The following is a 23114-nucleotide window of genomic DNA, read 5'->3' as shown; positions in this document are numbered from 1 at the left end:
CCCATAACAATCATATCAGATCCTACCTGGACCCATAACAATCATATCATATCCTACCCATAACAATCATATCAGATCCTACCTGGACCCATAACAATCATATCATATCCTACCCATAACCATCATATCAGATCCTACCTGGACCCATAACAATGATATCATATCATATCCTACCCGGACCCATAACAATCATATCAGATCCTGCCTGGACCCATAACAATCATATCAGATCCTACCTGGACCCATAACAATCATATCAGATCCTACCTGGACCCATAACAATCATATCAGATCCTTCCCAGACCCGGATCGTGATTCGATACCTCATCACCATGGTGACTCCCAGAGAGTATGGAACCTGGGTCTTCTAGACCTTATCACCATGGTGACTCCCAGAGAGTATGGAACCTGGGTCTTCTAGACCTCATCACCATGGTGACTCCCAGAGAGTATGGAACCTGGGTCTTCTAGACCTCATCACCATGGTGACTCCCAGAGAGTATGGAACCTGGGTCTTCTAGACCTCATCACCATGGTGACTCCCAGAGAGTATGGAACCTGGGTCTTCTAGAACTAAAGCCTAGACATGGTGTATTCTTCCCAAATGAAACCGTATTCAAAAGTAGTGCACTATATAGGGCATTGGATGCCATTTAGGACACTTCCATGATCCTCTGGGTGAGAGGACAGGAGACCCAGAGAGACTGAACATAGAACCAACTGGCCCTAGGATACTACCATGATCCTCTGGGTGAGAGGACAGGAGACCCGGAGAGACTGAACATAGAAACAACTGGTCCTAGGACACTACCATGATCCTCTGGGTGAGAGGACAGGAGACCCAGAGAGACTGAACATAGAACCAACTGGTCCTAGGACACTACCATGATCCTCTGGGTGAGAGAACAGGAGACAGGAGACCCAGAGAGACTGAACATAGAGCCAACTGGTCCTAGAATACTACCATGATCCTCTGGGTGAGAGGACAGGAGACAGGAGACCCAGAGAGACTGAACATAGAGCCAACTGGTCCTTGGTCTGTTGTCTCTGTTCCATATCATCTGTACGTTCTGTTGTTAAGGTTACCGATCTCAGGTTTGCGCGTGTTGTCACGGTTACCGATCGCGGTTATAACGGTTACCGATCACTTGTTTTTAGTTGCCAAACTGTGTTTTTTGCCTGATGGTTACACCACCTGGTTAGTGTTCAGGGGAACCCGGGTTTCTCAAAAACATCTTTAAAGACTTTAAAGTTAATCTTTAAAAAACTATTTTCGTAGGAGCATCATTAAATCTCCTCAGCTGTTTGCCAGAATGCCAGCTAAGTGCGTCGTTAGACGTTTTACACTTTTTTATACAAAGATCTCACTAAACATAAATTCAAGATGTTTATCTCTTTACCTGACTGTGACCTCCGTTTAACTTGCAGAACGGAGTTGACTACAATTTTTTTTTTAAAGTTGCCAAATGTCTTTGCAATTGTTTCCCGAACACGCAAAAAAAAAAGGATTAAAAAAAATGATGCTTCAAATGAAAAAGCGGAGATATGACTGCATTACACGATACCTACAATACAGGATAGATCTATATAATTCAATCACATCGAAGTACATTTTTTAATGTTCAATAAATTCAGTTATATTTAGCTAGTTTTTGGACGACTGTCTTGTCAAAACATTTTTGCCTCAATATATTTCATGGTGTAACAAACACGTGCACAATGTTTTCATGTGTTGTTGTGTATAATAACGTACATTTTTATTGTGTTTATGAATCTGTATTTTGTGTTTTATTGTGGTGCTGTACAGGGCACATCTGGAACAGAGACCTTGGTCTCTGCATTGACTCCCTGTTTAAATAAAGACACCTTGGTCTCGGCATTGACTCCCTGTCTAAATAAAGACACCTTGGTCTCTGCATTGACTCCCTGTTTAAATAAAGACACCTTGGTCTTGGCATTGACTCCCTGTCTAAATAAAGACACCTTGGTCTCTGCATTGACTCCCTGTCTAAATAAAGACACCTTGGTCTCAGCATTGACTCCCTGTCTAAATAAAGACACCTTGGTCTCAGCATTGACTTCCTGTCGAAATAAAGACACCTTGGTCTCTGCATTAACTCCCTGTCCTAAATAAAGACACCTTGGTCTCAGCATTGACTCCCTGTCTAAATAAAGACACCTTGGTCTCAGCATTGACTCCCTGTCTAAATAAAGACACCTTGGTCTCAGCATTGACTCCCTGTCTAAATAAAGACACCTTGGTCTCTGCATTGACTCCCTGTCTAAATAAAGACACCTTGGTCTCAGCATTGACTCCCTGTTTAAATAAAGACACCTTGGTCTCGGCATTGACTTCCTGTCTAAATAAAGAGACCTTGGTCTCGGCATTGACTCCCTGTCTAAATAAAGACACCTTGGTCTCAGCATTGACTTCCTGTCTAAATAAAGAGACCTTGGTCTCTGCATTGACTCCCTGTCTAAATAAAGAGACCTTTGGTCTGGGCCGGGAGGACTTCAGGTTAATGTCCCGCTGATTTCTCTCTAGACGGCCCTTGCAGAAGACCACCTCAGTGCTGCAGGAGATGATGTACCGGGAAGAGAGGCAGGAGGCTGGGCAGGAGGAAGAGGATGATGAGAGGGAGGAGTAATAGAGGCAGGAGGAGAAGAGGGAGGAGGAGAGGCAGGAGGAAGAGAGGCAGGAGGTAGAGTGGGAGGAGGCTGGGCTGGAGGAAGAGAGGCATGAGGTTGGACAGGAGGAGAGGAGGATGAGAGGGAGGAGGAATAGAGGCAGGATTAGGAGAGGCAGGATGAAGAGAGGCAGGAGGCTGATCAGGAGGAGAGGCAGGAGGCTGGGCAGGAGGAGAAGAGGCAGGATGAGTAGAGGCAGGTTGCTGGGCACGAGGAGAATAGGCAGGAGGTCGGGCAGTGTAATGACTCATCACACAGTACTGGCACTTCCTGCAGTGTAATGACTCATCACACAGCCCTGGTACTTCCTGCAGTGTAATGACTCATCACACAGCCCTGGTACTTCCTGCAGTGTAATGACATCACACAGCCCTGGTACTTCCTGCAGTGTAATGACATCACACAGCCCTGGTACTTCCTGCAGTGTAATGACATCACACAGCCCTGGTACTTCCTGCAGTGTAATGACTCATCACACAGTACTGGCACTTCCTGCAGTGTAATGACTCATCACACAGTACTGGTACTTCCTGCAGTGTAATGACTCCACACAGCCCTGGCACTTCCTGCAGTGCAATGACTCATCACACAGCCCTGTTACTTCCTGCAGTGTAATGACTCATCACACAGTACTGGCACTTCCTGCAGTGTAATGACTCATCACACAGTACTGGTACTTCCTGCAGTGTAATGACTCATCACACAGTACTGGTACTTCCTGCAGTGTAATGACTCATCACACAGCCCTGGTACTTCCTGCAGTGTAATGACTCATCGGCGAAAACAAGGTAGTAATGCAATGCAGCCTGTCGTTTTTTTGTGTTTATACGTTTTCATAACAAAAAGTTACAATAGAATGTTCATGTTGCTGCCAAAATGTATGACGCGCTGCCTGCTGCGCCAACGAGGAACATTTAAACATTAAGCGTCAAGTAAAAATATCGATACCGACCTTCAGATTTTGACAGTGACGTTGTAAGCACCGTGCCAAAAATGTATGGTCTGAAAGTCCAGAACACCTGAGAAAAAAACAATGTTTTCATGTTAAAGTAAAAAATATAGATATCGACCTTAAGATGTGGTATCCACCTTGACAAAAGTATGTATTGTCTAAAAGTCCAAAACCAATGAGAAAGAATTTTCACTTCATCTTCACACAACACTGTCTTTTTAAAAGCTTTGCTGCCACGTGTGAGGATCGAACTCACAACCTTGGGATTATGAGACTGATGCGCTGCCTGCTGCGCCAACGAGGCACATTAAATCATAAATTGAAAAGAAAAAATATCGATACCGACCTTCAGATTTTGACAGTGACGTTGTAAGCACCATGCCAAAATGTATGGTCTGAAAGTCCACAACACCTGAGAAAAAAACAATGATTTCATTCTAAAGTTATAAATATCGATATGGACATTAAGATGTGGTATCCACCGTGACAAAAGTATGTATTGTCTGAAAGTCCAAAACCAGTGAGAATTAATTTTCACTTCATCTTCAGACAACACTGTCTTTTTAAAAGATTTGCTGCCCCGTGTGAGAATCGAACTCACGACCTTCAGATTATGACGTGCTGCCTGCTGCGCCAACGAGGCACATTAAATCATTAAGTGTAAAGAAAAAATATCGATACCGACATTCAGATTTTGACAGTGACGTTGTAACCACCTTTCCAAAATGTATGGTCTGAAATTCCACAATACCTGAGAAAAAAACAATGATTTCATTCTAAATTAAAAAATATAGATATCGAACTTAAGATGTGGTTTCCATCGTGACAAAAGTATGTATTGTCTGAAAGAACAAAACCAGTGAGAATTCATTTTCACTTCATCTTCAGACAACACTGTCTTTTTAACCTCTCTAGGGTAGGGGGCAGTATTTGCACGGCCGGATAAAAAACGTACCCGATTTAATCTGGTTATTACTACTGCCCAGAAACTAGAATATGCAAATAATTGTTTGATTTGGATAGAAAACACCCTAAAGTTTCTAAAACTGTTTGAATGGTGTCTGTGAGTATAACAGAACTCATATGGCAGGCAAAAACCTGAGAAGATTCCAAACAGGAAGTGCCCTCTCTGACCATTTCTTGGCCTTCTACACTCTCTTTATTGGAAACTGAGGATCTCTGCTGTAACGTGACACTTCCTACTGCTCCCATAGGCTCTCAGAAGGCGGCAGAACGTTGAATGATGACTTTGCAGGCCATGGCTGAAAAACAGTAGCGCATTTGGTAAGTGGTCAATCTGAGAACAATGAGACGGGGCCGCGCGTGCACGTGAAGAGTCCATTTTAGATTTTTAGTCTTTGAACGAAAACAGGGTTTCCCGGTCGGAATATTATCGCTTTTTTACGAGGAAAATCGCATAAAAAATGATTTTAAACAGCGTTTGACATGCTTCGAAGTACGGTAATGGAATATTTTGAATTTTTTTGTCACGATATGCGCCGGGGGCGTCACCCTTCGTTACCCTTCGGATAGTGTCTTGAACGCACGAACAAAACAGAGGATATTTGAACATAACTATGGATTATTTTGAACCAAACCAACATTTGTTATTGAAGTAGAAGTCCTGGGAATGCATTCTGACGAAGAACAGCAAAGGTAATCACATTTTTCTTATAGTAAATCTGAGTTTGGTGAGTGCCAAACTTGGTGGGTGTCAAAATAGCTAGCCCGTGATGGCGAGCTATCTTCTCAGAATATTGCAAAATGTGCTTTTGCCGAAAAGCTATTTTAAAATCGGACATAGCGATTGCATAAAGGAGTTCTGTATCTATAATTCTTAAAATAATTGTTATGTTTTTTGTGAACGTTTATCGTGAGTAATTTAGTAAATTCACCGGAAGTTTGCGGTGGGTATGCTAGTTCTGAACGTCACATGCTAATGTAAAAAGCTGGTTTTTGATATAAATATGAACTTGATTGAACAAAACATGCATGTATTGTATAACATAATGTCCTAGGAGTGTCATCTGATGAAGATCATCAAAAGTTAGTGCTGCATTTAGCTGTGGTTTGGGTTTATGTGACATTATATGCTAGCTTGAAAAATGGGTGTCTGATTATTTCTGGCTGGGTACTCTTCTGACATAATCTAATGTTTTGCTTTCGTTGACCTTCAGATTTTGACTGTGAAGTTGTAAGCACCGTGCCAAAATGTATGGTCTGAAAGTCCAGAAAACCTGAGAAAAAAACAATGATTTCATTCTAAAGTAAAAAAAATTATATCGACCTTAAGGTGTGGTATCCACCGTGACAAAAGTATGTATTGTCTGAAAGTCCAAAACCAAAGAGAATTAATTTTCACTTGATCTTCAGACAACACTGTCTTTTAAAAAGCTCTGCTGCCCCGTGTGAGGATCGAACTCACGGCCTTCAAATTATGAGACTGATGCACTGCCTGCTGCGCTAACGAGGCACATTTCATCAGCAAATCTAAAGAAAAAAATATCGATACCGACCTTCAGATTTTGACAGTGACGTTATAACCACCATTCCAAAATGTATTGTCTGAAATTCCACAACCCCTGAAAAATCAACATTATTTTAATTCTAAAGTTATCAATATCGATATGGACCTTAAGATGTGGTTTCCACCGTGACAAAAGCATGTATTGTCTGAAAGTCCTAAACCAGTGAGAATTAATTTTCACTTCATCTTCAGAGAATACTGTCTTTTTAAAAGCTTTGCTGCCCCGTGTGAGGAGCGAACTCAAGACCTTCAGATTATGAGACTGACGCGCTACCTACTGCGCTAACGAGGCACATTTCATCAACAAATCTAAAGGAAAAAATATCGATACCGACCTTCAGATTTTGACAGTGACGTTATAACCAACGTGCCAAAATGTATGGTCTGAAAGTCCAGAACACCTAAGAAAAAAACAATGATTTCATTCTAAAGTAAGAAATATTGATATCGACCTTAAGATGTGGTATCCACCAAGACAAAATAATGTATTGTCTGAAAGTCCAAAACCAGTGAGAATTAATTTTCACTTCATCTTCAGAGAACACTGTCTTTTTAAATGCTTTGCTGCCCCATGTGAGGATCGAACTCACGACCTTCAGATTATGAGACTGACGCACTACCTACTGCGCTAACGAGGCACATTTCATCAACAAATCTAAAGAAAAAAATATCGATACCGACCTTCAGATTTTGACAGTGACGTTATAACCACCATTCCAAAATGTATTGTCTGAAATTCCACAACCCCTGAAAAATCAACATTGTTTTAATTCTAAAGTTATCAATATCGATATGGACCTTAAGATGTGGTTTCCACCGTGACAAAAGTATGTATTGTCTGAAAGTCCAAAACCAGTGAGAATTAATTTTCACTTCATCTTCAGAGAACACTGTCTTTTTAAATGCTTTGCTGCCCCATGTGAGGATCGAACTCACGACCTTCAGATTATGAGACTGACGCACTACCTACTGCGCTAACGAGGCACATTTCATCAACAAATCTAAAGAAAAAAATATCGATACCGACCTTCAGATTTTGACAGTGACGTTATAACCACCATTCCAAAATGTATTGTCTGAAATTCCACAACCCCTGAAAAATCAACATTGTTTTAATTCTAAAGTTATCAATATCGATATGGACCTTAAGATGTGGTTTCCACCGTGACAAAAGTATGTATTGTCTGAAAGTCCAAAACCAGTGAGAATTAATTTTCACTTCATCTTCAGACAACACTGTCTTTTTAAAAGCTTTGCTGCCCCGTGTGAGGATCGAACTCACGACCTTCGGATTATGAGACTGACGCACTGCCTGCTGCGCCAACAAGGCACATTTGAATCATTAAGTGTAAAGAAAAAATATCGATACCGACCTTCAGATTTTGACAGTGACGTTCTAACCAACGTGCCAAAATGTATGGTCTGAAAGTCCACAACACCTGAGAAAAAAACTATGATTTCATTCTAAAGTAAAAAAAAATTATATCGACCTTAAGATGTGGTATCCACCGTGACAAAAGTATGTATTGTCTGAAAGTCCAAAACCAAAGAGAATTAATTTTCACTTCATCTTCAGATAACACTGTCTTTTTAAAAGTTTTGCTGCCCCGTGTGAGGATCGAACTCACGGCCTTCAGATTATGAGACTGACGCGCTACCTACTGCGCTTTTCTTTTTTTTCTTATTTTCTTATTTTATTTAAAATGATTGAATTACAATATCCATACAATTAACAATACTCAGAACCCTGTACTAACATGGCAGGTGAACAATTCACCCCCTATCAAATCAAATAACTAAAAGAAATCCAAATAAAACCTAGTAGACAAAAACAGTCAGTACCATATTCATAAATTCCCCTCACAAAAAAATGAGGCAGGTTAAAATTATCCTCCTATCAATTATAAATAACAAATAAAATACAACAACAATGCTTTCAAAAATTATATGTGATTCCTCCACCATCCATCCTTGCAATTAACCCACTCCCATCAACAAAAGCTTCATCAAAGTTAAATTGTTCCATTTTATAACAATAAAATGTGCTTCTTAAACAATGCTTTAAAAACACTCCACAACCTTACCCTCTTCCCCTCAAAAAACGCATAATTCCGCACACAAAAAATAGCATACCTAACAAAACTCAAAACAATATTCAACAAATGCACATTAACCCCTTCCCATTTATCACACACACCAAATAAAACCAATTCCTCCCACACATATTTTCCCAAAAAACAACTCCCCCAATTTATCATGATCATTTCCTTTACTTTCCTAAAACAAACGTTCAATTCCTTACATTCTACAAATAAGTGTAATAAAGATTCTGGTTCCCTACCACATATATCGCATTCTCTTTTTATTTCTTTATTAATTTGATGCAAGACCACTTTTGTGAATATACGATTATGTCTTATTTTAAAATCATTATTTTCACATTCCAATTTATTTCCAGGTAGGTACAAATTTTTCCATATGACATTAACATCCAACTTTGGAAACAGGTTTACCCACATCTTCTCAGCAGCAGGCCTGTCAGTAACTAGTAACATTTAATAAAAAACATTTGTTCTGACACTAGACAATGCCTTCCATTTATCGCCTTTGCCAATATATAAATTTGGCAGTACATACAAATCTTCCCTAATTTCATCACTATTTATGACTGAAACCCAGTCTGCTGGAATGCTACTCTTTACCCCTTCAAAGACATGCAACATAGTACCTTTCCCAACTGTATCATCCACGTCATTCACAGTGTCATAAATAGCCTGGTCTCTTAAAAACCCAGGAATAACTTCATATACAAAGTCTTTAATAAGCCTCAGTCCAGCCCTCATAAAAATGGGATTATACAACACTTTATTATTAAACAACATTTTGGGATTTAAAAACACAGGTTGATTCAGTATTATATCCTTATGTTCACACACATATTGAACGTGAGGAAGAAGTTCACCCCACGCACGAAACACCTCCTGATAAAACATAGGAACGTGTTCATACATAGGCTTCTTCCAAACCATCAATAGCCCACCCTCTTCACATCCTCCATATTCATACAAATAATTCCGGAAGAAACTCTTCCACCCATATTCTTCCTCCAAGAAGGTGGATACACTAGAATTTAGTTCTTTTAAAACCCACTCAGGCATCTGTAACACACTCATGACATATAAACATTTAGATAACAATAAAGAATTTGCTACCACAACTTTCCCTTTCAATTTTAAATTTCTCAATCTCCAAAATGACAGAATTTGTTTGATTTTATTTAAGACACCTGTCCAGGTCATTTCACACGCCTCCTTTTCATCAATACCCAGAATAACTCCAAGCACTCTAATATAGCCATTGGCTCTTTTAAATTGATAGCTACTCCCATTATCATTAACTAGACCCATATACAAGACCTCAGTCTTTTCCACATTAATCTTGGCCCCCGATGCTTTCCCAAAGAGCTCAAAACATTCCATCACTCTATTTACACTTTCAACATCTCTTACAGTAATTGTAGTGTCATCCGCATATTGCTGGACAATACTAATACCACCTCCTGGGATCAAAACCCCCCGGATTTGAGCATCTGCTTTAAGGATAGCCACCAGAGGCTCAACCGACAAACAATACAAGGCCGCAGACAACGGGCACCCTTGCCTCACTGACCTCTCCAACTGGAAAGCATCAGTAAGTAACCCGTTACATTTAACCCTACTAACAGCAGCACCATATAATAACTGTATCCAGGCCACCAGTCTACTTCCAAAGCCAAAAGTTTGAAGAGTTTGCAGTAGAAAGGAATGTTCTACTCTATCAAAAGCCTTGTTTAAATCAAGGCTCAATACTACACCTCCCTCAACATTCATATGTCTGATAACATCCCTTAAAGTGCATATTATGTCTACTATGTCCCTACCAGGAACACTATACGCCTGTGTCTCTGAAATAATATTTCCCATTACTTCATTCATTCTGTTACCCAGTACTTTAGTTAAAATCTTATAGTCTGCATTTAAAATAGATATTGGCCTAAAATTTTCTAATTTTTTCCTACTCCCCTTGTTTTTATACACAATAGTTATTAAGCCGGTAGCCAACGACTCCGGGACTTCCTGATATTGCTCCATGTGATTGTAAACTTCTAATAAAACAGGTGCCAATATATCCACAAACGTTTTATAAAACTCACTTGTCAAGCCATCAGAGCCAGGGCTCTTATTACTCTTAGCAGACAATATCGCCTCCCGTATCTCTGTGACCGTCAAATCTGTATCACACATAATTCTTTCATCCTCTGATATTCTGGCATCTACATGGCTCAACACTTCTTCAATACAACCTTGATCAGTGCATTCTTTTTTAAATAGATCACGATAAAAACATTCTATTGTATCTAAAATACCAACCATATCATTAACTGTCTCCCCCCTTCCATTCTCTATCTCTATAATATAATTTCTCGCTTGCTTCTTCTTTTCTAAACCCAAAAAGAAGGAGGTACATTTCTCCCCTTCCAGTGCATACTGTACTCTGCTTCTTACAATAGCCCCCATACACTTTTTCTTTTCAAATTCATTTACATCAGCTTGAGCTTGAATTAAATCAGTTATATCATAATCCTTCTCTGTCTCCGCTCTCTCAAGTTCAATATTAAGCTTCCTGCACAACTCAATACCCTCTCGCTTTAAAATAGAGTTTCTCCGACTGGCATATTTAATACTCACATTTTTTATCGTATCTTTGAGCTTCTCCCACCACCCCCCAATATTAACATGTTTAAACTGATTATTTAATTCATTATTAATACATCTAGAAATTAAATCAATATATTTATCCTCTTTAAGCAAGCTAGCATTTAAACACCAAATCCCACCACCCCTACCAGTCACCCTAGGACCCAACATAAATCTTAGTGAAGCATGATCACTCAAAGAATTAAACTTATACCCAACATCATGTATATATTGTACAACATCCTCAGCAGCCAAACAAAAATCAATCCTACTCTGCTTGATCTCATTCAGTACAATCTGCCTTCTGGAGAACCCTCTCCTAAAAGGGTACTGTTCACGCCACACATCCCTTAGTTTTTGTTCATACATAACATTTAGCAAGACTCTCCTTGAAGTGTCCGAACGAAACTTTGTACTTTTAGAAACATCTAATTTTGTTAGGCACACATTTAAATCTCCTACAATTATACAATTTCCCACACACAATTGACTGAGCATTTTAAAGAACATAGCCCTATCAGACTCAACATTTGGCGCATAAACATTAATTAATCTATACACCACTTCACAATAACTAAATTCAATTACAATCAGACGTCCATTATATCCCATTTTAATTTCCCTAACATCATCTACCCTGTCCCTCCTTAGTAAAATAGCCACCCCACATGCATCTCTTTCCCCATGACTTACATAAATAGGCTCTCTCCAATATTTACTAACATTACTCATTTTCTTATCAGACCATTTAGTTTCTTGTAGACAAATAATATCTGCATTAGTTAAAGCCAGCACCTTCTCAAACTTTGACATCACACCCAACCCCTGTGCGTTCAAAGAGAGTACACTCAGCATAAATATAGGGAACAAAGACCTTACCCACATTGCGCCTTTCATTTAATATCTGCATTCCTCATCTTCTTAACACACTTTTCCCCCCCTAATTTAGTGGACAACCGCTTAGAGCGTAAAATCTCCAATTCACCCATGTCTATATCTTCATCAGACATCCTTTGACTTGAGAGGGGAGTTTGAGTTAGCCCAGTCTCTGATTCACAGTCCACTGCCCACTTCTCAGCCTCCAGAGGTCTCCCACTACCAGGGTTTATTTTGCAAGAATTAAGAACAGGCTTCGACAGCTGTGAGGCCGTCTGGGCCTCTTCCTCTCCCACAATAGTAACACTCTCCTTAGGCAACTGAGCCAGGTCTATATCCACATCATCCAGGCTTGGCCCAAAAGGAGTTTCACATGCCACATCATCTGCCCATGATCTCAGTGTGGGCTCAACTACATCTGGGCTCAATTCCACCTCACTATCCTCCTTCTCTTCCTCCACCCTCTCACTCACCCCCTCCTCTTCGGAAAATTTATCAGGCTCTCTGTCATCCACCAAATTAAGGGTGCAAATACATGTCTCCTTTCCACACTCTCTACACTTTCTGTCACGCAAGTTACATTCTCGTGCATAATGTCCCTGTTCCCCACATCTCCTGCATGTAAACTCCTGGCACTCTCTCAGTACATGCCCAGGCTGAATACACAGTCTACACACCTTGACCTGTTTATCATGGATTATTCTGAAGTACTCCGTCCCCTTCAAAGTCTCAAATTTTGCTGAATAAGGCAACGACTGAACAGTGTCCGTAAACTTCACCTTGCAAAACCGTGTGCCATCGACGATATCAGTCCCTGGCCAAACTCTCCGCTTAATCTTGGAGACTGCAGCCACACCCCAGTTGTTCAGCTTCGCATGGATTTCATCATCCGAAATATACGCTGGCAAGTTCATAAATGACACCACCAGTTCATCATTCACCAAGTCCTTCGCCATGATCCGTGAATTTTTTATTTTAAACCCATCCATTAGTCTCTCGTTTCCCTTCGCATGGTTCATCGTTATTTCATATTTCTGGTTTGCTTTAAAGCGGCAGCCCACCACAGATCCGCACACTTCCTTAATTCCACGTAACAATTCCATCATAGTGATTTTCTCCTCACACACAATCTCCACCGCCAACGTCAGATGCCTCTCGTATCTCTTATCCATTCCAGTAGTCGATGCCATTATGTCCTTCCAAAAAAGATATAGCAAAAAACAACTAATATAAATGGTGTCCCCCCACCAGCCAGGCTGATGGGGGAAACCAAAATAAAGAATTAAACAGAAAAAATATGTATAAATGCACTCACTTTCCTTATCTTAATAACTAGAAAAACACACAATCTCTACAAACACTCCTCTCTCAAGAACTTTCCAACCTGAAACACAAACTTCCTGTATCCACAAGATGGCGTACCCAGGCTGGTATGGCCTTAAGCGATAAACAATCTCTTGGTACAACATATATAGTCAAAGTGAGTCTGATAAACAGACATTGCATTTTCACCAATTAGATAAGCAGCTTGAACTTTGTGTCACTGAAAAAATAGATGAAACTACAAACACTGTAGCCATCAATTTTTAGCACAGGTAGTTGGATAAAATACAAACTTTATTTCCTTTCATCATTTGAACAGGGCAAGGGAGCACAAAGCACACACAAGCTGCATTCAGCAACAATATTCTTATTTGTCTTATAAATACAAGGCAGATGCTAACTGACAACACAAGGAACTTTGATCCTATTAAAAAGGCAGGAAAGACTAGCCCATAGAAGCTGCATTTAGTCAATTCATCATTAAATGCTTACTACAAGGCAGTGTTGCTGATGAAATAGTGCAAGAGCACACCCTCGTGGACGAAATGCTTACAGCACCTGGTATTCCCAGGCGGTCTCCCATCCAAGTACTAAGCAGGTCCGACCCTGCTTAGCTTCCGAGATCAGACGAGATCGGGCGTACCTTTTTTTTTATCTTTCATTATGAAAAAAACACACAATATTTACAATATTCAATCAATAATAAAAAAGGATGAACAATTCATCCTTTTACAAAATTAAAACAAATAAAATAAAATAAAACCAATTAATAATTAAAAACAAGTTTTCCATTCAAATCAATTTCAATAAAAGTACTCCCCCACACAAACAGCTTTTCAAAATTGCATCCACTATATTTATATAGTACTTCTATATCTTTCTCTAAAATACTTCTAAATAAAACCTCCACACTCACAATTTTCCCTTCATAATGTCACAAATTCCTTCTTAGTCTTACAGCGTATCTAGCATGACTAAGAACAAAATTAATCAAATTAAAATTAAAAACGTTGCTTTTCCCAGTTAAACCAAAAAGAAACAACCTCCTCCACTCAACCCCAGCAACAATCTCTTCTCCCCAATGTTTTATTAAAATCCCCTTTAAAAACTTATGAAACTCTTCTAATCTACTGCATTCAACAAAAAAAGTGCATAAAATTTTCCACCCCCGTACCACAAATATCACACTCTTTTAATATCTCTATTTATTTGATGTAAAACCACGTTCGTAAAAATCCTATTATGTTTCAATTTAAAATCATTGTCTTCACATTCTATAGCATTATATTTTACATTAACATTCTTCCATATTGATTTCACATCTATATTTGTAAACACCCTAGACCACACTTTTTCTGAAGCAGGAGCTTTTGTCTCTTTTAAAATACATTTTCTATAAACCATTTTAACTTTTAAACTTGATAAAACATGTTTCTCCCCATTACTTTCATAGTATAAAACCGGTAAACCCTTAGCTCTCTCAACCACCTCTGTATTTATTAAAAGCACCCATTCCTCAGGAATACACCCTAAAATTCTCTTATACATATTTTCTACAGTAGTTTTACTGATTTCATCATCCACTTCACAAACATTATCATAAATAGCTTGAACAGGAAGAAACCCTGGAATGACCTCATATAAAATGTCCCCAATCCGTCTCATCCCAGCCCTCATAAAATATTTACAAAACACCATCTTATTATTATACTGTATCTTGGGATTTCAAAAAATTGGCTGATTTAAAATATTGTCTAAAATGGTACACTCATAATAAATATTTGGTAAAAACTCCCCCCAAGCCTCAAACACTTCTCTATAAAACAATGGTATATTACCTAACATTTCCTTTTTCATGCACATCAATAAACCATTGTCCCCCATCCTCCCAACCTCCTGCAAATACTCCTTAAAAAATCTTTTCCATCCATAATCTAGTTCACCATATAAATATTTCCGTACCATTTTGACTCTAATTGCTGTTTTCCTCACATTTAAATCTACGATCATCAAACCCCCCTCCTCATAACCTGCAATCAAAGTTTTAAACGAAATTTTCGCACTTTTCCCATCCCATAAAAAATCAACTAAAATCTTATTCGTTTCAGATAAAACCCATTGTGGTACATCTAAAACATTCATTACATGAATAAAAATTGACATCAGCAAGGAGTTTACAACGATTACTTTCCCCTTTAATTTCAAAGCCCTCCCCCTCCACATATTTACCACCTTCCTAACTTTGTTTATAACTCCACTCCATGTCAGATCTCTAGCTTCCTGTTCCTTCACCCCTAAAAACACACCTAACACCTTAAAATAATCATTTACCATTTTAAAAGGAAAAGTCCCCTCATTAATCTTCCCAACATACATTATTACTGACTTCTCCATATTCACTTTTGCTCCTGAGGCTTGCTCATATACTTTAAAACACTCCATCACCCTTTTAACACTTCCCTCATCTCTAACTGTTATTGTGGTATCGTCTGCATATTGATGAATTAAACTAAAACCTCCTTGCGGAGTCTCTACACAATTTATAAAATGATATTTTTTAAGGTATGCCGCTAAGGGTTCTACCGATAAAACAAACAATAATGCTGATAAAGGGCACCCCTGTCTCACTGATCTCTCAAGAATAAAAGAATCTGTTAAAACCCTATTACATTTTACCCTACTTTTAGCCTTTCTATATAATAATTTTATCCATCCTATTATTCTATTTCCAAACCCATATTTTTCCAGTACCCTAAACATAAAATCATGTTCCACCCTGTCAAAAGCTTTATTCAAATCTATACTTAAAACAATTCCCCCTATCTTATCGCTATTCATTTTATTTATCACATCTCTAAGTGTATTAATATCCGCTATATCTCTTCCAGGAACACTATAATTTTGTGTAGGTGCTATAATATCATTTAAAACCATCTTCATCCTATTTGCCAGTATCTTAGCTAAAATCTTATAATCTGAGTTTAATAAACTAATTGGCCTATAATTTTCTAGTTTCAATTTGCTCCCCTTATTTTTATATAAAATCGATATCAGCCCTGTCACCATGGAGTCTGAAACATTATTATTATCTTCCATATATTGATATACTTCCAATAAAATCGGTGCTAAAAGACTTTCATACATTTTATAAAACTCTGCAATTAGTCCATCTACTCCAGGACTTTTATTTATTTGTAAACCCTTAATTGCATCTTTCACTTCATCCACTGTTATCTTCCTATCACACATTTGCTTATCCTCAACACCAATTTGCACATCCACACTATTTAAAATCTCTTTTACACACCCCTCATCCACCTCCCCTTTCTTAAATAAATCCTTATAAAAATTCTGTACAGTTTCTAATATCTCAACATAATCATTTACCACTTCACCCTTTACATTCTCAATCTCATTAAAATATGATTTCATCTGTTTAGTTTTCTCTAAACCAAGAAAAAATGACGTACATTTCTCCCCTTCTAAAACATATTTTGCCCTACTTCTAATAATTGCACCCTTACACTTATCTATTTCACATTTGCTCAATTGTGCTTTTAAATCTAAAAACCTTTCAATATTATAATTAGGCTCAATATCACATTTCCTCATTTCTTCATTCAATTTTGTTCTTAAATAATTTTCTTCTCTTGTCATCCTACTCCTCTTCTTCCTTGCATATCTAATACTAAAAACTTATTTTTTCCTTAACATTTTCCCACCACTGACACTTATCATTCCCTTTTTGCTTATCCTCCATTTCATGTTCTATCAAAGATTTAAGTTGTTTCCCATATTCCTCATCACCTAGATACCCCGCATTCATACACCATATTCCCCCCCTTTCCTTTCCTTATCTAACCCCACCGAAAATGTTAACCCAGCATGATCACTAAAAGTTGTAAAAATATATTTAATATCCTTCATAAAATTCCTTAACCCTTCATTTACTAAAACCAGATCTATCCGTGTCTGTTTCAATTCCCCTAAAACCACCTGCCTTCTAGAAAATTCTCTCTTGTTCGGATTCTCGTCCCTCCATATATCAATCAAACTGTTTTCAAACATCATCTTCCTTAAAACCCCCCTAGATACGTCACTTCTAAAAATAGCTCCCCTTGTCATATCTAGTCTATCAATTTTTACATTAAAATCCCCAACTAAAATACAGTTACACTTGCACCATTTCCCTAATTCTAAAAATAAATTCCTTCTCTCTTTTTCATTATTCGGCGCATAAATATTTATAATTCTAAAAACCCTACTCATATACTCAAAATCTAAAATTAAAATCCTCCCATTATTATCATTATATATCTTCTTCACATTTTCTACTACATCCTTCCTTAATAAAATTGCAACCCCACATGAATTCCCCCTGCCATTGTTTACATAAATAAAATCCCTCCATATTTTTTGTACTTCTAAAACACACGTATTATCCCAGTGCGTCTCTTGAATACATAAAATATCAGAATTCTTCATTTGTACTATTCTATTAAATTTTCCTATTGTTCTCACACCATTTGCATTTATCGACATTATTTTGACCATACTAATAAATAATAAAATAATAAAATATAATTTCATTATGCTCTACCTTTTATCCAGTTTCTTTCCTCTTCCACCCTTTCTCTCCCCCCCTCCCGCTGCTTTCCTCTTCCTGTATCCTCCTGTCGTTCTTTCAAACTTTTCCCCATCATCCGTGTCCGATATCTCCTCCAATTCCATCTCATCCAGCCAACTTGTCTTCTTTACACCCTCGTCCGTCCTGCTCCCCGCGCTCATCGCCGCCTCCAATACAGTCGCCGTGCTCCCCGTGCTCATCGCCGTTTCTGGAATATTCGTTATGCTCCCCGTGTTCATCGCCGTTTCTGGTATGTTCGTTGTGCTCCCCGTGTTCATCTCCGTCTCATGTGAAGTCGTCGTTGTGCTCCCCGTGTTCATACCCGTCTCTGTTATTGTCATTAAACTTAAACCCCTCTCCATTTCTTCACCCCCCGAGGTACTTGTTTGTGCTGTGCTTTCCCCCATAACCTGTGAGTCCCCCGTGCTTCCCCCCAGTCCACTCCCCCCCTCCTCCTGAAAACTCCATCTTCTTATTTCCGAATCCATGCTGCTCCCAATTTCGTTCATCTTCTGGTCTTCCTTCTTCTCCCTTCTTCCTTCCTCCGTCTCTCCACCCTCCACCACGTCCTCTCCTCCATCTTCTTCTCCTTCTTCCGACAGTACAACTGCTTCCTCGAATAGTACTTGACTCCCCTCTTCAGTCATAACTTCTCCACAGTTGCACTCCGTCAATCTCTTTCTGCATCTGCCACAAAAATTCCTTTCCTTTTCTCCGATACATTCTCTAGCGTAATGGCCTTGATTACCGCACTTAAAGCACTTGAATTCAGGGCAGTCTTTGGAATGAAATATGGAAAAGAATACACGGTGGCAATTGAGTTGGTGGGAGAAGAAAAGGTGACGACGATGGAATTACTGAGAGCAATTAAGGAGACGTGTGGAGAGGTGGTGGGATGCCGAATGAAAGGAGACAAGAAGTATGAAATTACGATGAGAAACGGAAAAGGAAAAGAACGTCTAATGGACGGTTTAAGGATAAAGGACACCAGGATTCTGGCGAGAGATGTGAATGTCAATGAATTGGTGGTGTCTTTTATGAATCTCCCGGTATATATAGAAGATAAAGTTATACTGGACAAGCTGAGTAGCTGGGGAGTAACGGCCGTCTCGGAGATAAGGAGGAGAGTTTGGCCTGGAACGGAGGTGGTTGACGGGACACGTTTTTGTAAAGTTAAATTTACGGAAAAAGTCCAATCATTGCCATATTCCACAAAAATTGAGACGCTGGAGGGAATTGAATACTTCAGGGTTATTCATGACAAACAGGTCAGAGTTTGTCGGTTGTGTATTCAACCAGGGCACATAGTCAAAGACTGCCCTGAATTCAAGTGCTTTAAGTGCGGTAATCAAGGCCATTACGCTAGAGAATGTATCGGAGAAAAGGAAAGGAATTTTTGTGGCAGATGCAGAAAGAGATTGACGGAGTGCAACTGTGGAGAAGTTATGACTGAAGAGGGGAGTCAAGTACTATTCGAGGAAGCAGTTGTACTGTCGGAAGAAGGAGAAGAAGATGGAGGAGAGGACGTGGTGGAGAGACGGAGGAAGGAAGAAGGGAGAAGAAGGAAGACCAGAAGATGAACGAAATTGGGAGCAGCATGGATTCGGAAATAAGAAGATGGAGTTTTCAGGAGGAGGGGGGGAGTGGACTGGGGGGAAGCACGGGGGACTCACAGGTTTTGGGGGAAAGCACAGCACAAACAAGTACCTCGGGGGGTGAAGAAATGGAGAGGGGTTTAAGTTTAATGACAATAACAGAGACGGGTATGAACACGGGGAGCACAACGATGACTACACATGAGACGGAGATGAACACGGGGAGCACAACGAACATACCAGAAACGGCGATGAACACGGGGAGCATAACGAATATTCCAGAAACGGCGATGAGCACGGGGAGCACGGCGACTGTATTGGAGGCGGCGATGAGCGCGGGGAGCAGGACGGATGAGGGTGTAAAGAAGACAAGTTGGCTGGATGAGATGGAATTGGAGGAGATATCGGACACGGATGATGGGGAAAAGTTTGAAAGAACGACAGGAGGATACAGGAAGAGGAAAGCGGCGGAGGGGAGGGAGAGAAAGGGTGGAAGAGGAAAGAAACTGGATAAAAGGTAGAGCATAATGAAATTATATTTTATAATTTTATTATTTATTAGTATGGTCAAAATAATGTCGATAAATGCAAATGGTGTGAGAACAATAGGAAAATTTAATAGAATAGTACAAATGAAGAATTCTGAAATTTTATGTATTCAAGAGACGCACTGGGATAATGTGTGTGTTTTAGAAGTACAAAAAATATGGAGGGATTTTATTTATGTAAACAATGGCAGGGGGAATTCATGTGGGGTTGCAATTTTATTAAGGAAGGATGTAGTAGAAAATGTGAAGAAGATATATAATGATAATAATGGGAGGATTTTAATTTTAGATTTTGAGTATATGAGTAGGGTTTTTAGAATTATAAATATTTATGCGCCGAATAATGAAATAGAGAGAAGGAATTTATTTTTAGAATTAGGGAAATGGTGCAAGGGTAACTGTATTTTAGTTGGGGATTTTAATGTAAAAATGGATAGACTAGATATGACAAGGGGAGCTATTTTTAGAAGTGACGTATCTAGGGGGGTTTTAAGGAAGATGATGTTTGAAAATAATTTGATTGATATATGGAGGGACGAGAATCCGAACAAGAGAGAATTTTCTAGAAGGCAGGTGTTTAGGGGAATTGAAACAGACACGGATAGATCTGGTTTTAGTAAATGAAGGGTTAAGGAATTTTATGAAAGATATTAAATATATTTTTACAACTTTTAGTGATCATGCTGGGTTAACATTTTCGGTGGGGTTAGATAAGGAAAGGAAAGGGGGGGGAATATGGTGTATGAATGCAGGGTATTTAGGTGATGAGGAATACGGGAAACAACTTAAATCTTTGATAGAAAATGAAATGGAGGATAAGCAAAAAGGGAATGATAAGTGTCAGTGGTGGGAAAATGTTAAGGAAAAAATAAGTTTTTAGTATTAGATATGCAAGGAAGAAGAGGAGTAGGATGACAAGAGAAGAACATTTTTTAAGAACAAAACTGAATGAAGAAATGAGGAAATGTGATATTGATCCTAACTATAATATTGAAAGGTTTTTAGATTTAAAAGCACAATTGAGCAAATGTGAAATAGATAAGTGTAAGGGTGCAATTATTAGAAGTAGGGCAAAATATGTTTTAGAAGGGGAGAAATGTACGTCATTTTTTCTTGGTTTAGAGAAAACTAAACAGATGAAATCATATTTTAATGAGATTGACAATGTAAAGGGTGAAGTGGTAAATGATTATGTTGAGATATTAGAAACTGTACAGAATTTTTATAAGGATTTATTTAAGAAAGGGGAGGTGGATGAGGGGTGTGTAAAAGAGATTTTAAATAGTGTGGATGTGCAAATTGGTGTTGAGGATAAGCAAATGTGTGATAGGAAGATAACAGTGGATGAAGTGAAAGATGCAATTAAGGGTTTACAAATAAATAAAAGTCCTGGAGTAGATGGACTAATTGCAGAGTTTTATAAAATGTATGAAAGTCTTTTAGCACCGATTTTATTGGAAGTATATCAATATATGGAAGATAATAATAATGTTTCAGACTCCATGGTGACAGGGCTGATATCGATTTTATATAAAAATAAGGGGAGCAAATTGAAACTAGAAAATTATAGGCCAATTAGTTTATTAAACTCAGATTATAAGATTTTAGCTAAGATACTGGCAAATAGGATGAAGATGGTTTTAAATGATATTATAGCACCTACACAAAATTATAGTGTGCCAGGAAGAGATATAGCAGATACCATAAATACACTTAGAGATGTGATAAATAAAATGAATAGTGATAAGATAGGGGGAATTGTTTTATGTATAGATTTTAATAAAGCTTTTGACAGGGTGGAACATGATTTTATGTTTAGGGTACTAGAAAAATATGGGTTTGGAAATAGAATAATAGGATGGATAAAATTATTATATAGAAAGGCTAAAAGTAGGGTTAAATGTAATGGGGTTTTAACAGATTCTTTTATTCTTGAGAGATCAGTGAGACAGGGATGCCCTTTATCAGCTTTATTGTTTGTTTTATCGGTAGAACCCTTAGCGGCATACCTTAAAAAAGATCATTTTATAAATTGTGTAGAGACTCCGCAAGGAGGTTTTAGTTTAATTCATCAATATGCAGACGATACCACAATAACAGTTAGAGATAAGGGAAGTGTTAAAAGGGTGATGGAGTGTTTTAAAGTATATGAGCAAGCCTCAGGAGCAAAAGTGAATATGGAGAAGTCAGTAATAATGTATGTTGGGAAGATTAATGAGGGGACTTTTCCTTTTAAAATGGTAAATGATTATTTTAAGGTGTTAGGTGTGTTTTTAGGGGTGAAGGAACAGGAAGCGAGAGATCTGACATGGAGTGGAGTTATAAACAAAGTTAGGAAGGTGGTAAATATGTGGAGGGGGAGGGCATTGAAATTAAAAGGGAAAGTAATTGTTGTAAATTCATTGCTGATGTCAATTTTTATTCATGTCATGAATGTTTTAGACGTACCAGAATGGGTTTTATCTGAAATGAATACGATTTTAGTTGATTTTTTATGGGATGGGAAAGGAGCGAAAATTTCTTTTAAAACTCTGATTGCAGGTTATGAGGAGGGGGGTTTGAAGCTGGTAGATTTAAATGTTAGGAAAAAAGCAATTAGAGTCAAAATGGTACGGAAATATTTATATGGTGAATTAGATTACGGATGGAAAAGATTTTTTAAGGAGTATTTGCATGAGGTTGGGAGGATGGGGGACAATGGTTTATTGATGTGCATGAAAAAGGAAATGTTAGGTGATATATCATTGTTTTATAGAGAAGTGTTTGAGGCTTGGGGGGAGTTTTTACCAAATATTTATTATGAGTGTACCATTTTAGACAATATTTTAAATCAGCCAATTTTTTTTAAATCCCAAGATACAGTATAATAATAAGATGGTGTTTTGTAAATATTTTATGAGGTCTGGGATGAGACAGATTGGGGACATTTTATATGAGGTCATTCCGGGGTTTCTTCCTGTTCAAGCTATTTATGATAATGTTTGTGAAGTGGATGATGAAATCAGTAAAACTACTGTAGAAAATATGTATAAGAGAATTTTAGGGTGTATTCCTGAGGAATGGGTGCTTTTAATAAATACAGAGGTGGTTGAGAGAGCTAAGGGTTTACCGGTTTTATACTATGAAAGTAATGGGGAGAAACATGTTTTATCAAGTTTAAAAGTTAAAATGGTTTATAGAAAATGTATTTTAAAAGAGACAAAAGCTCCTGCTTCAGAAAAAGTGTGGTCTAGGGTGTTTAC

The 23114-nt window shown here is 38.3% G+C and overlaps 1 protein-coding gene and 5 non-coding genes across 6 annotated transcripts in view; 1 reads left to right on the top strand and 5 right to left on the bottom strand.

The window, feature by feature from the left end:
* Nucleotides 1-6040: 6040 nt before the first annotated feature.
* trnam-cau (transfer RNA methionine (anticodon CAU)) lies at nucleotides 6041-6113 on the bottom strand. The gene has a single exon. It is a non-coding gene; the product is annotated as a tRNA-Met (tRNA).
* Nucleotides 6114-6386: 273 nt separating this feature from the next.
* Nucleotides 6387-6459, bottom strand: trnam-cau (transfer RNA methionine (anticodon CAU)). The gene has a single exon. It is a non-coding gene; the product is annotated as a tRNA-Met (tRNA).
* A 273-nt stretch (nucleotides 6460-6732) lies between these two features.
* trnam-cau (transfer RNA methionine (anticodon CAU)) lies at nucleotides 6733-6805 on the bottom strand. Its single transcript has one exon. It is a non-coding gene; the product is annotated as a tRNA-Met (tRNA).
* Nucleotides 6806-7078: 273 nt separating this feature from the next.
* On the bottom strand, nucleotides 7079-7151 carry trnam-cau (transfer RNA methionine (anticodon CAU)). The gene has a single exon. It is a non-coding gene; the product is annotated as a tRNA-Met (tRNA).
* A 273-nt stretch (nucleotides 7152-7424) lies between these two features.
* On the bottom strand, nucleotides 7425-7497 carry trnam-cau (transfer RNA methionine (anticodon CAU)). Its single transcript has one exon. It is a non-coding gene; the product is annotated as a tRNA-Met (tRNA).
* Nucleotides 7498-18457: 10960 nt separating this feature from the next.
* The window catches only part of LOC115185037 (uncharacterized), a 13914-nt gene continuing 9257 nt past the window's right edge, over nucleotides 18458-23114 (top strand). The window contains exon 1 of the mRNA XM_029745681.1: nucleotides 18458-19258. Within this exon, the coding sequence (XP_029601541.1) occupies nucleotides 18464-19258 (795 nt within the window). The 5' untranslated portion in view covers nucleotides 18458-18463. The remainder of the gene's footprint in view (nucleotides 19259-23114) is intronic.

The sequence above is a fragment of the Salmo trutta genome, unplaced genomic scaffold (genome assembly GCF_901001165.1).
Source record: "Salmo trutta unplaced genomic scaffold, fSalTru1.1, whole genome shotgun sequence".
Lineage (NCBI taxonomy): Eukaryota > Metazoa > Chordata > Actinopteri > Salmoniformes > Salmonidae > Salmo > Salmo trutta.
This window is presented reverse-complemented; position numbering and strand designations above follow the sequence as displayed.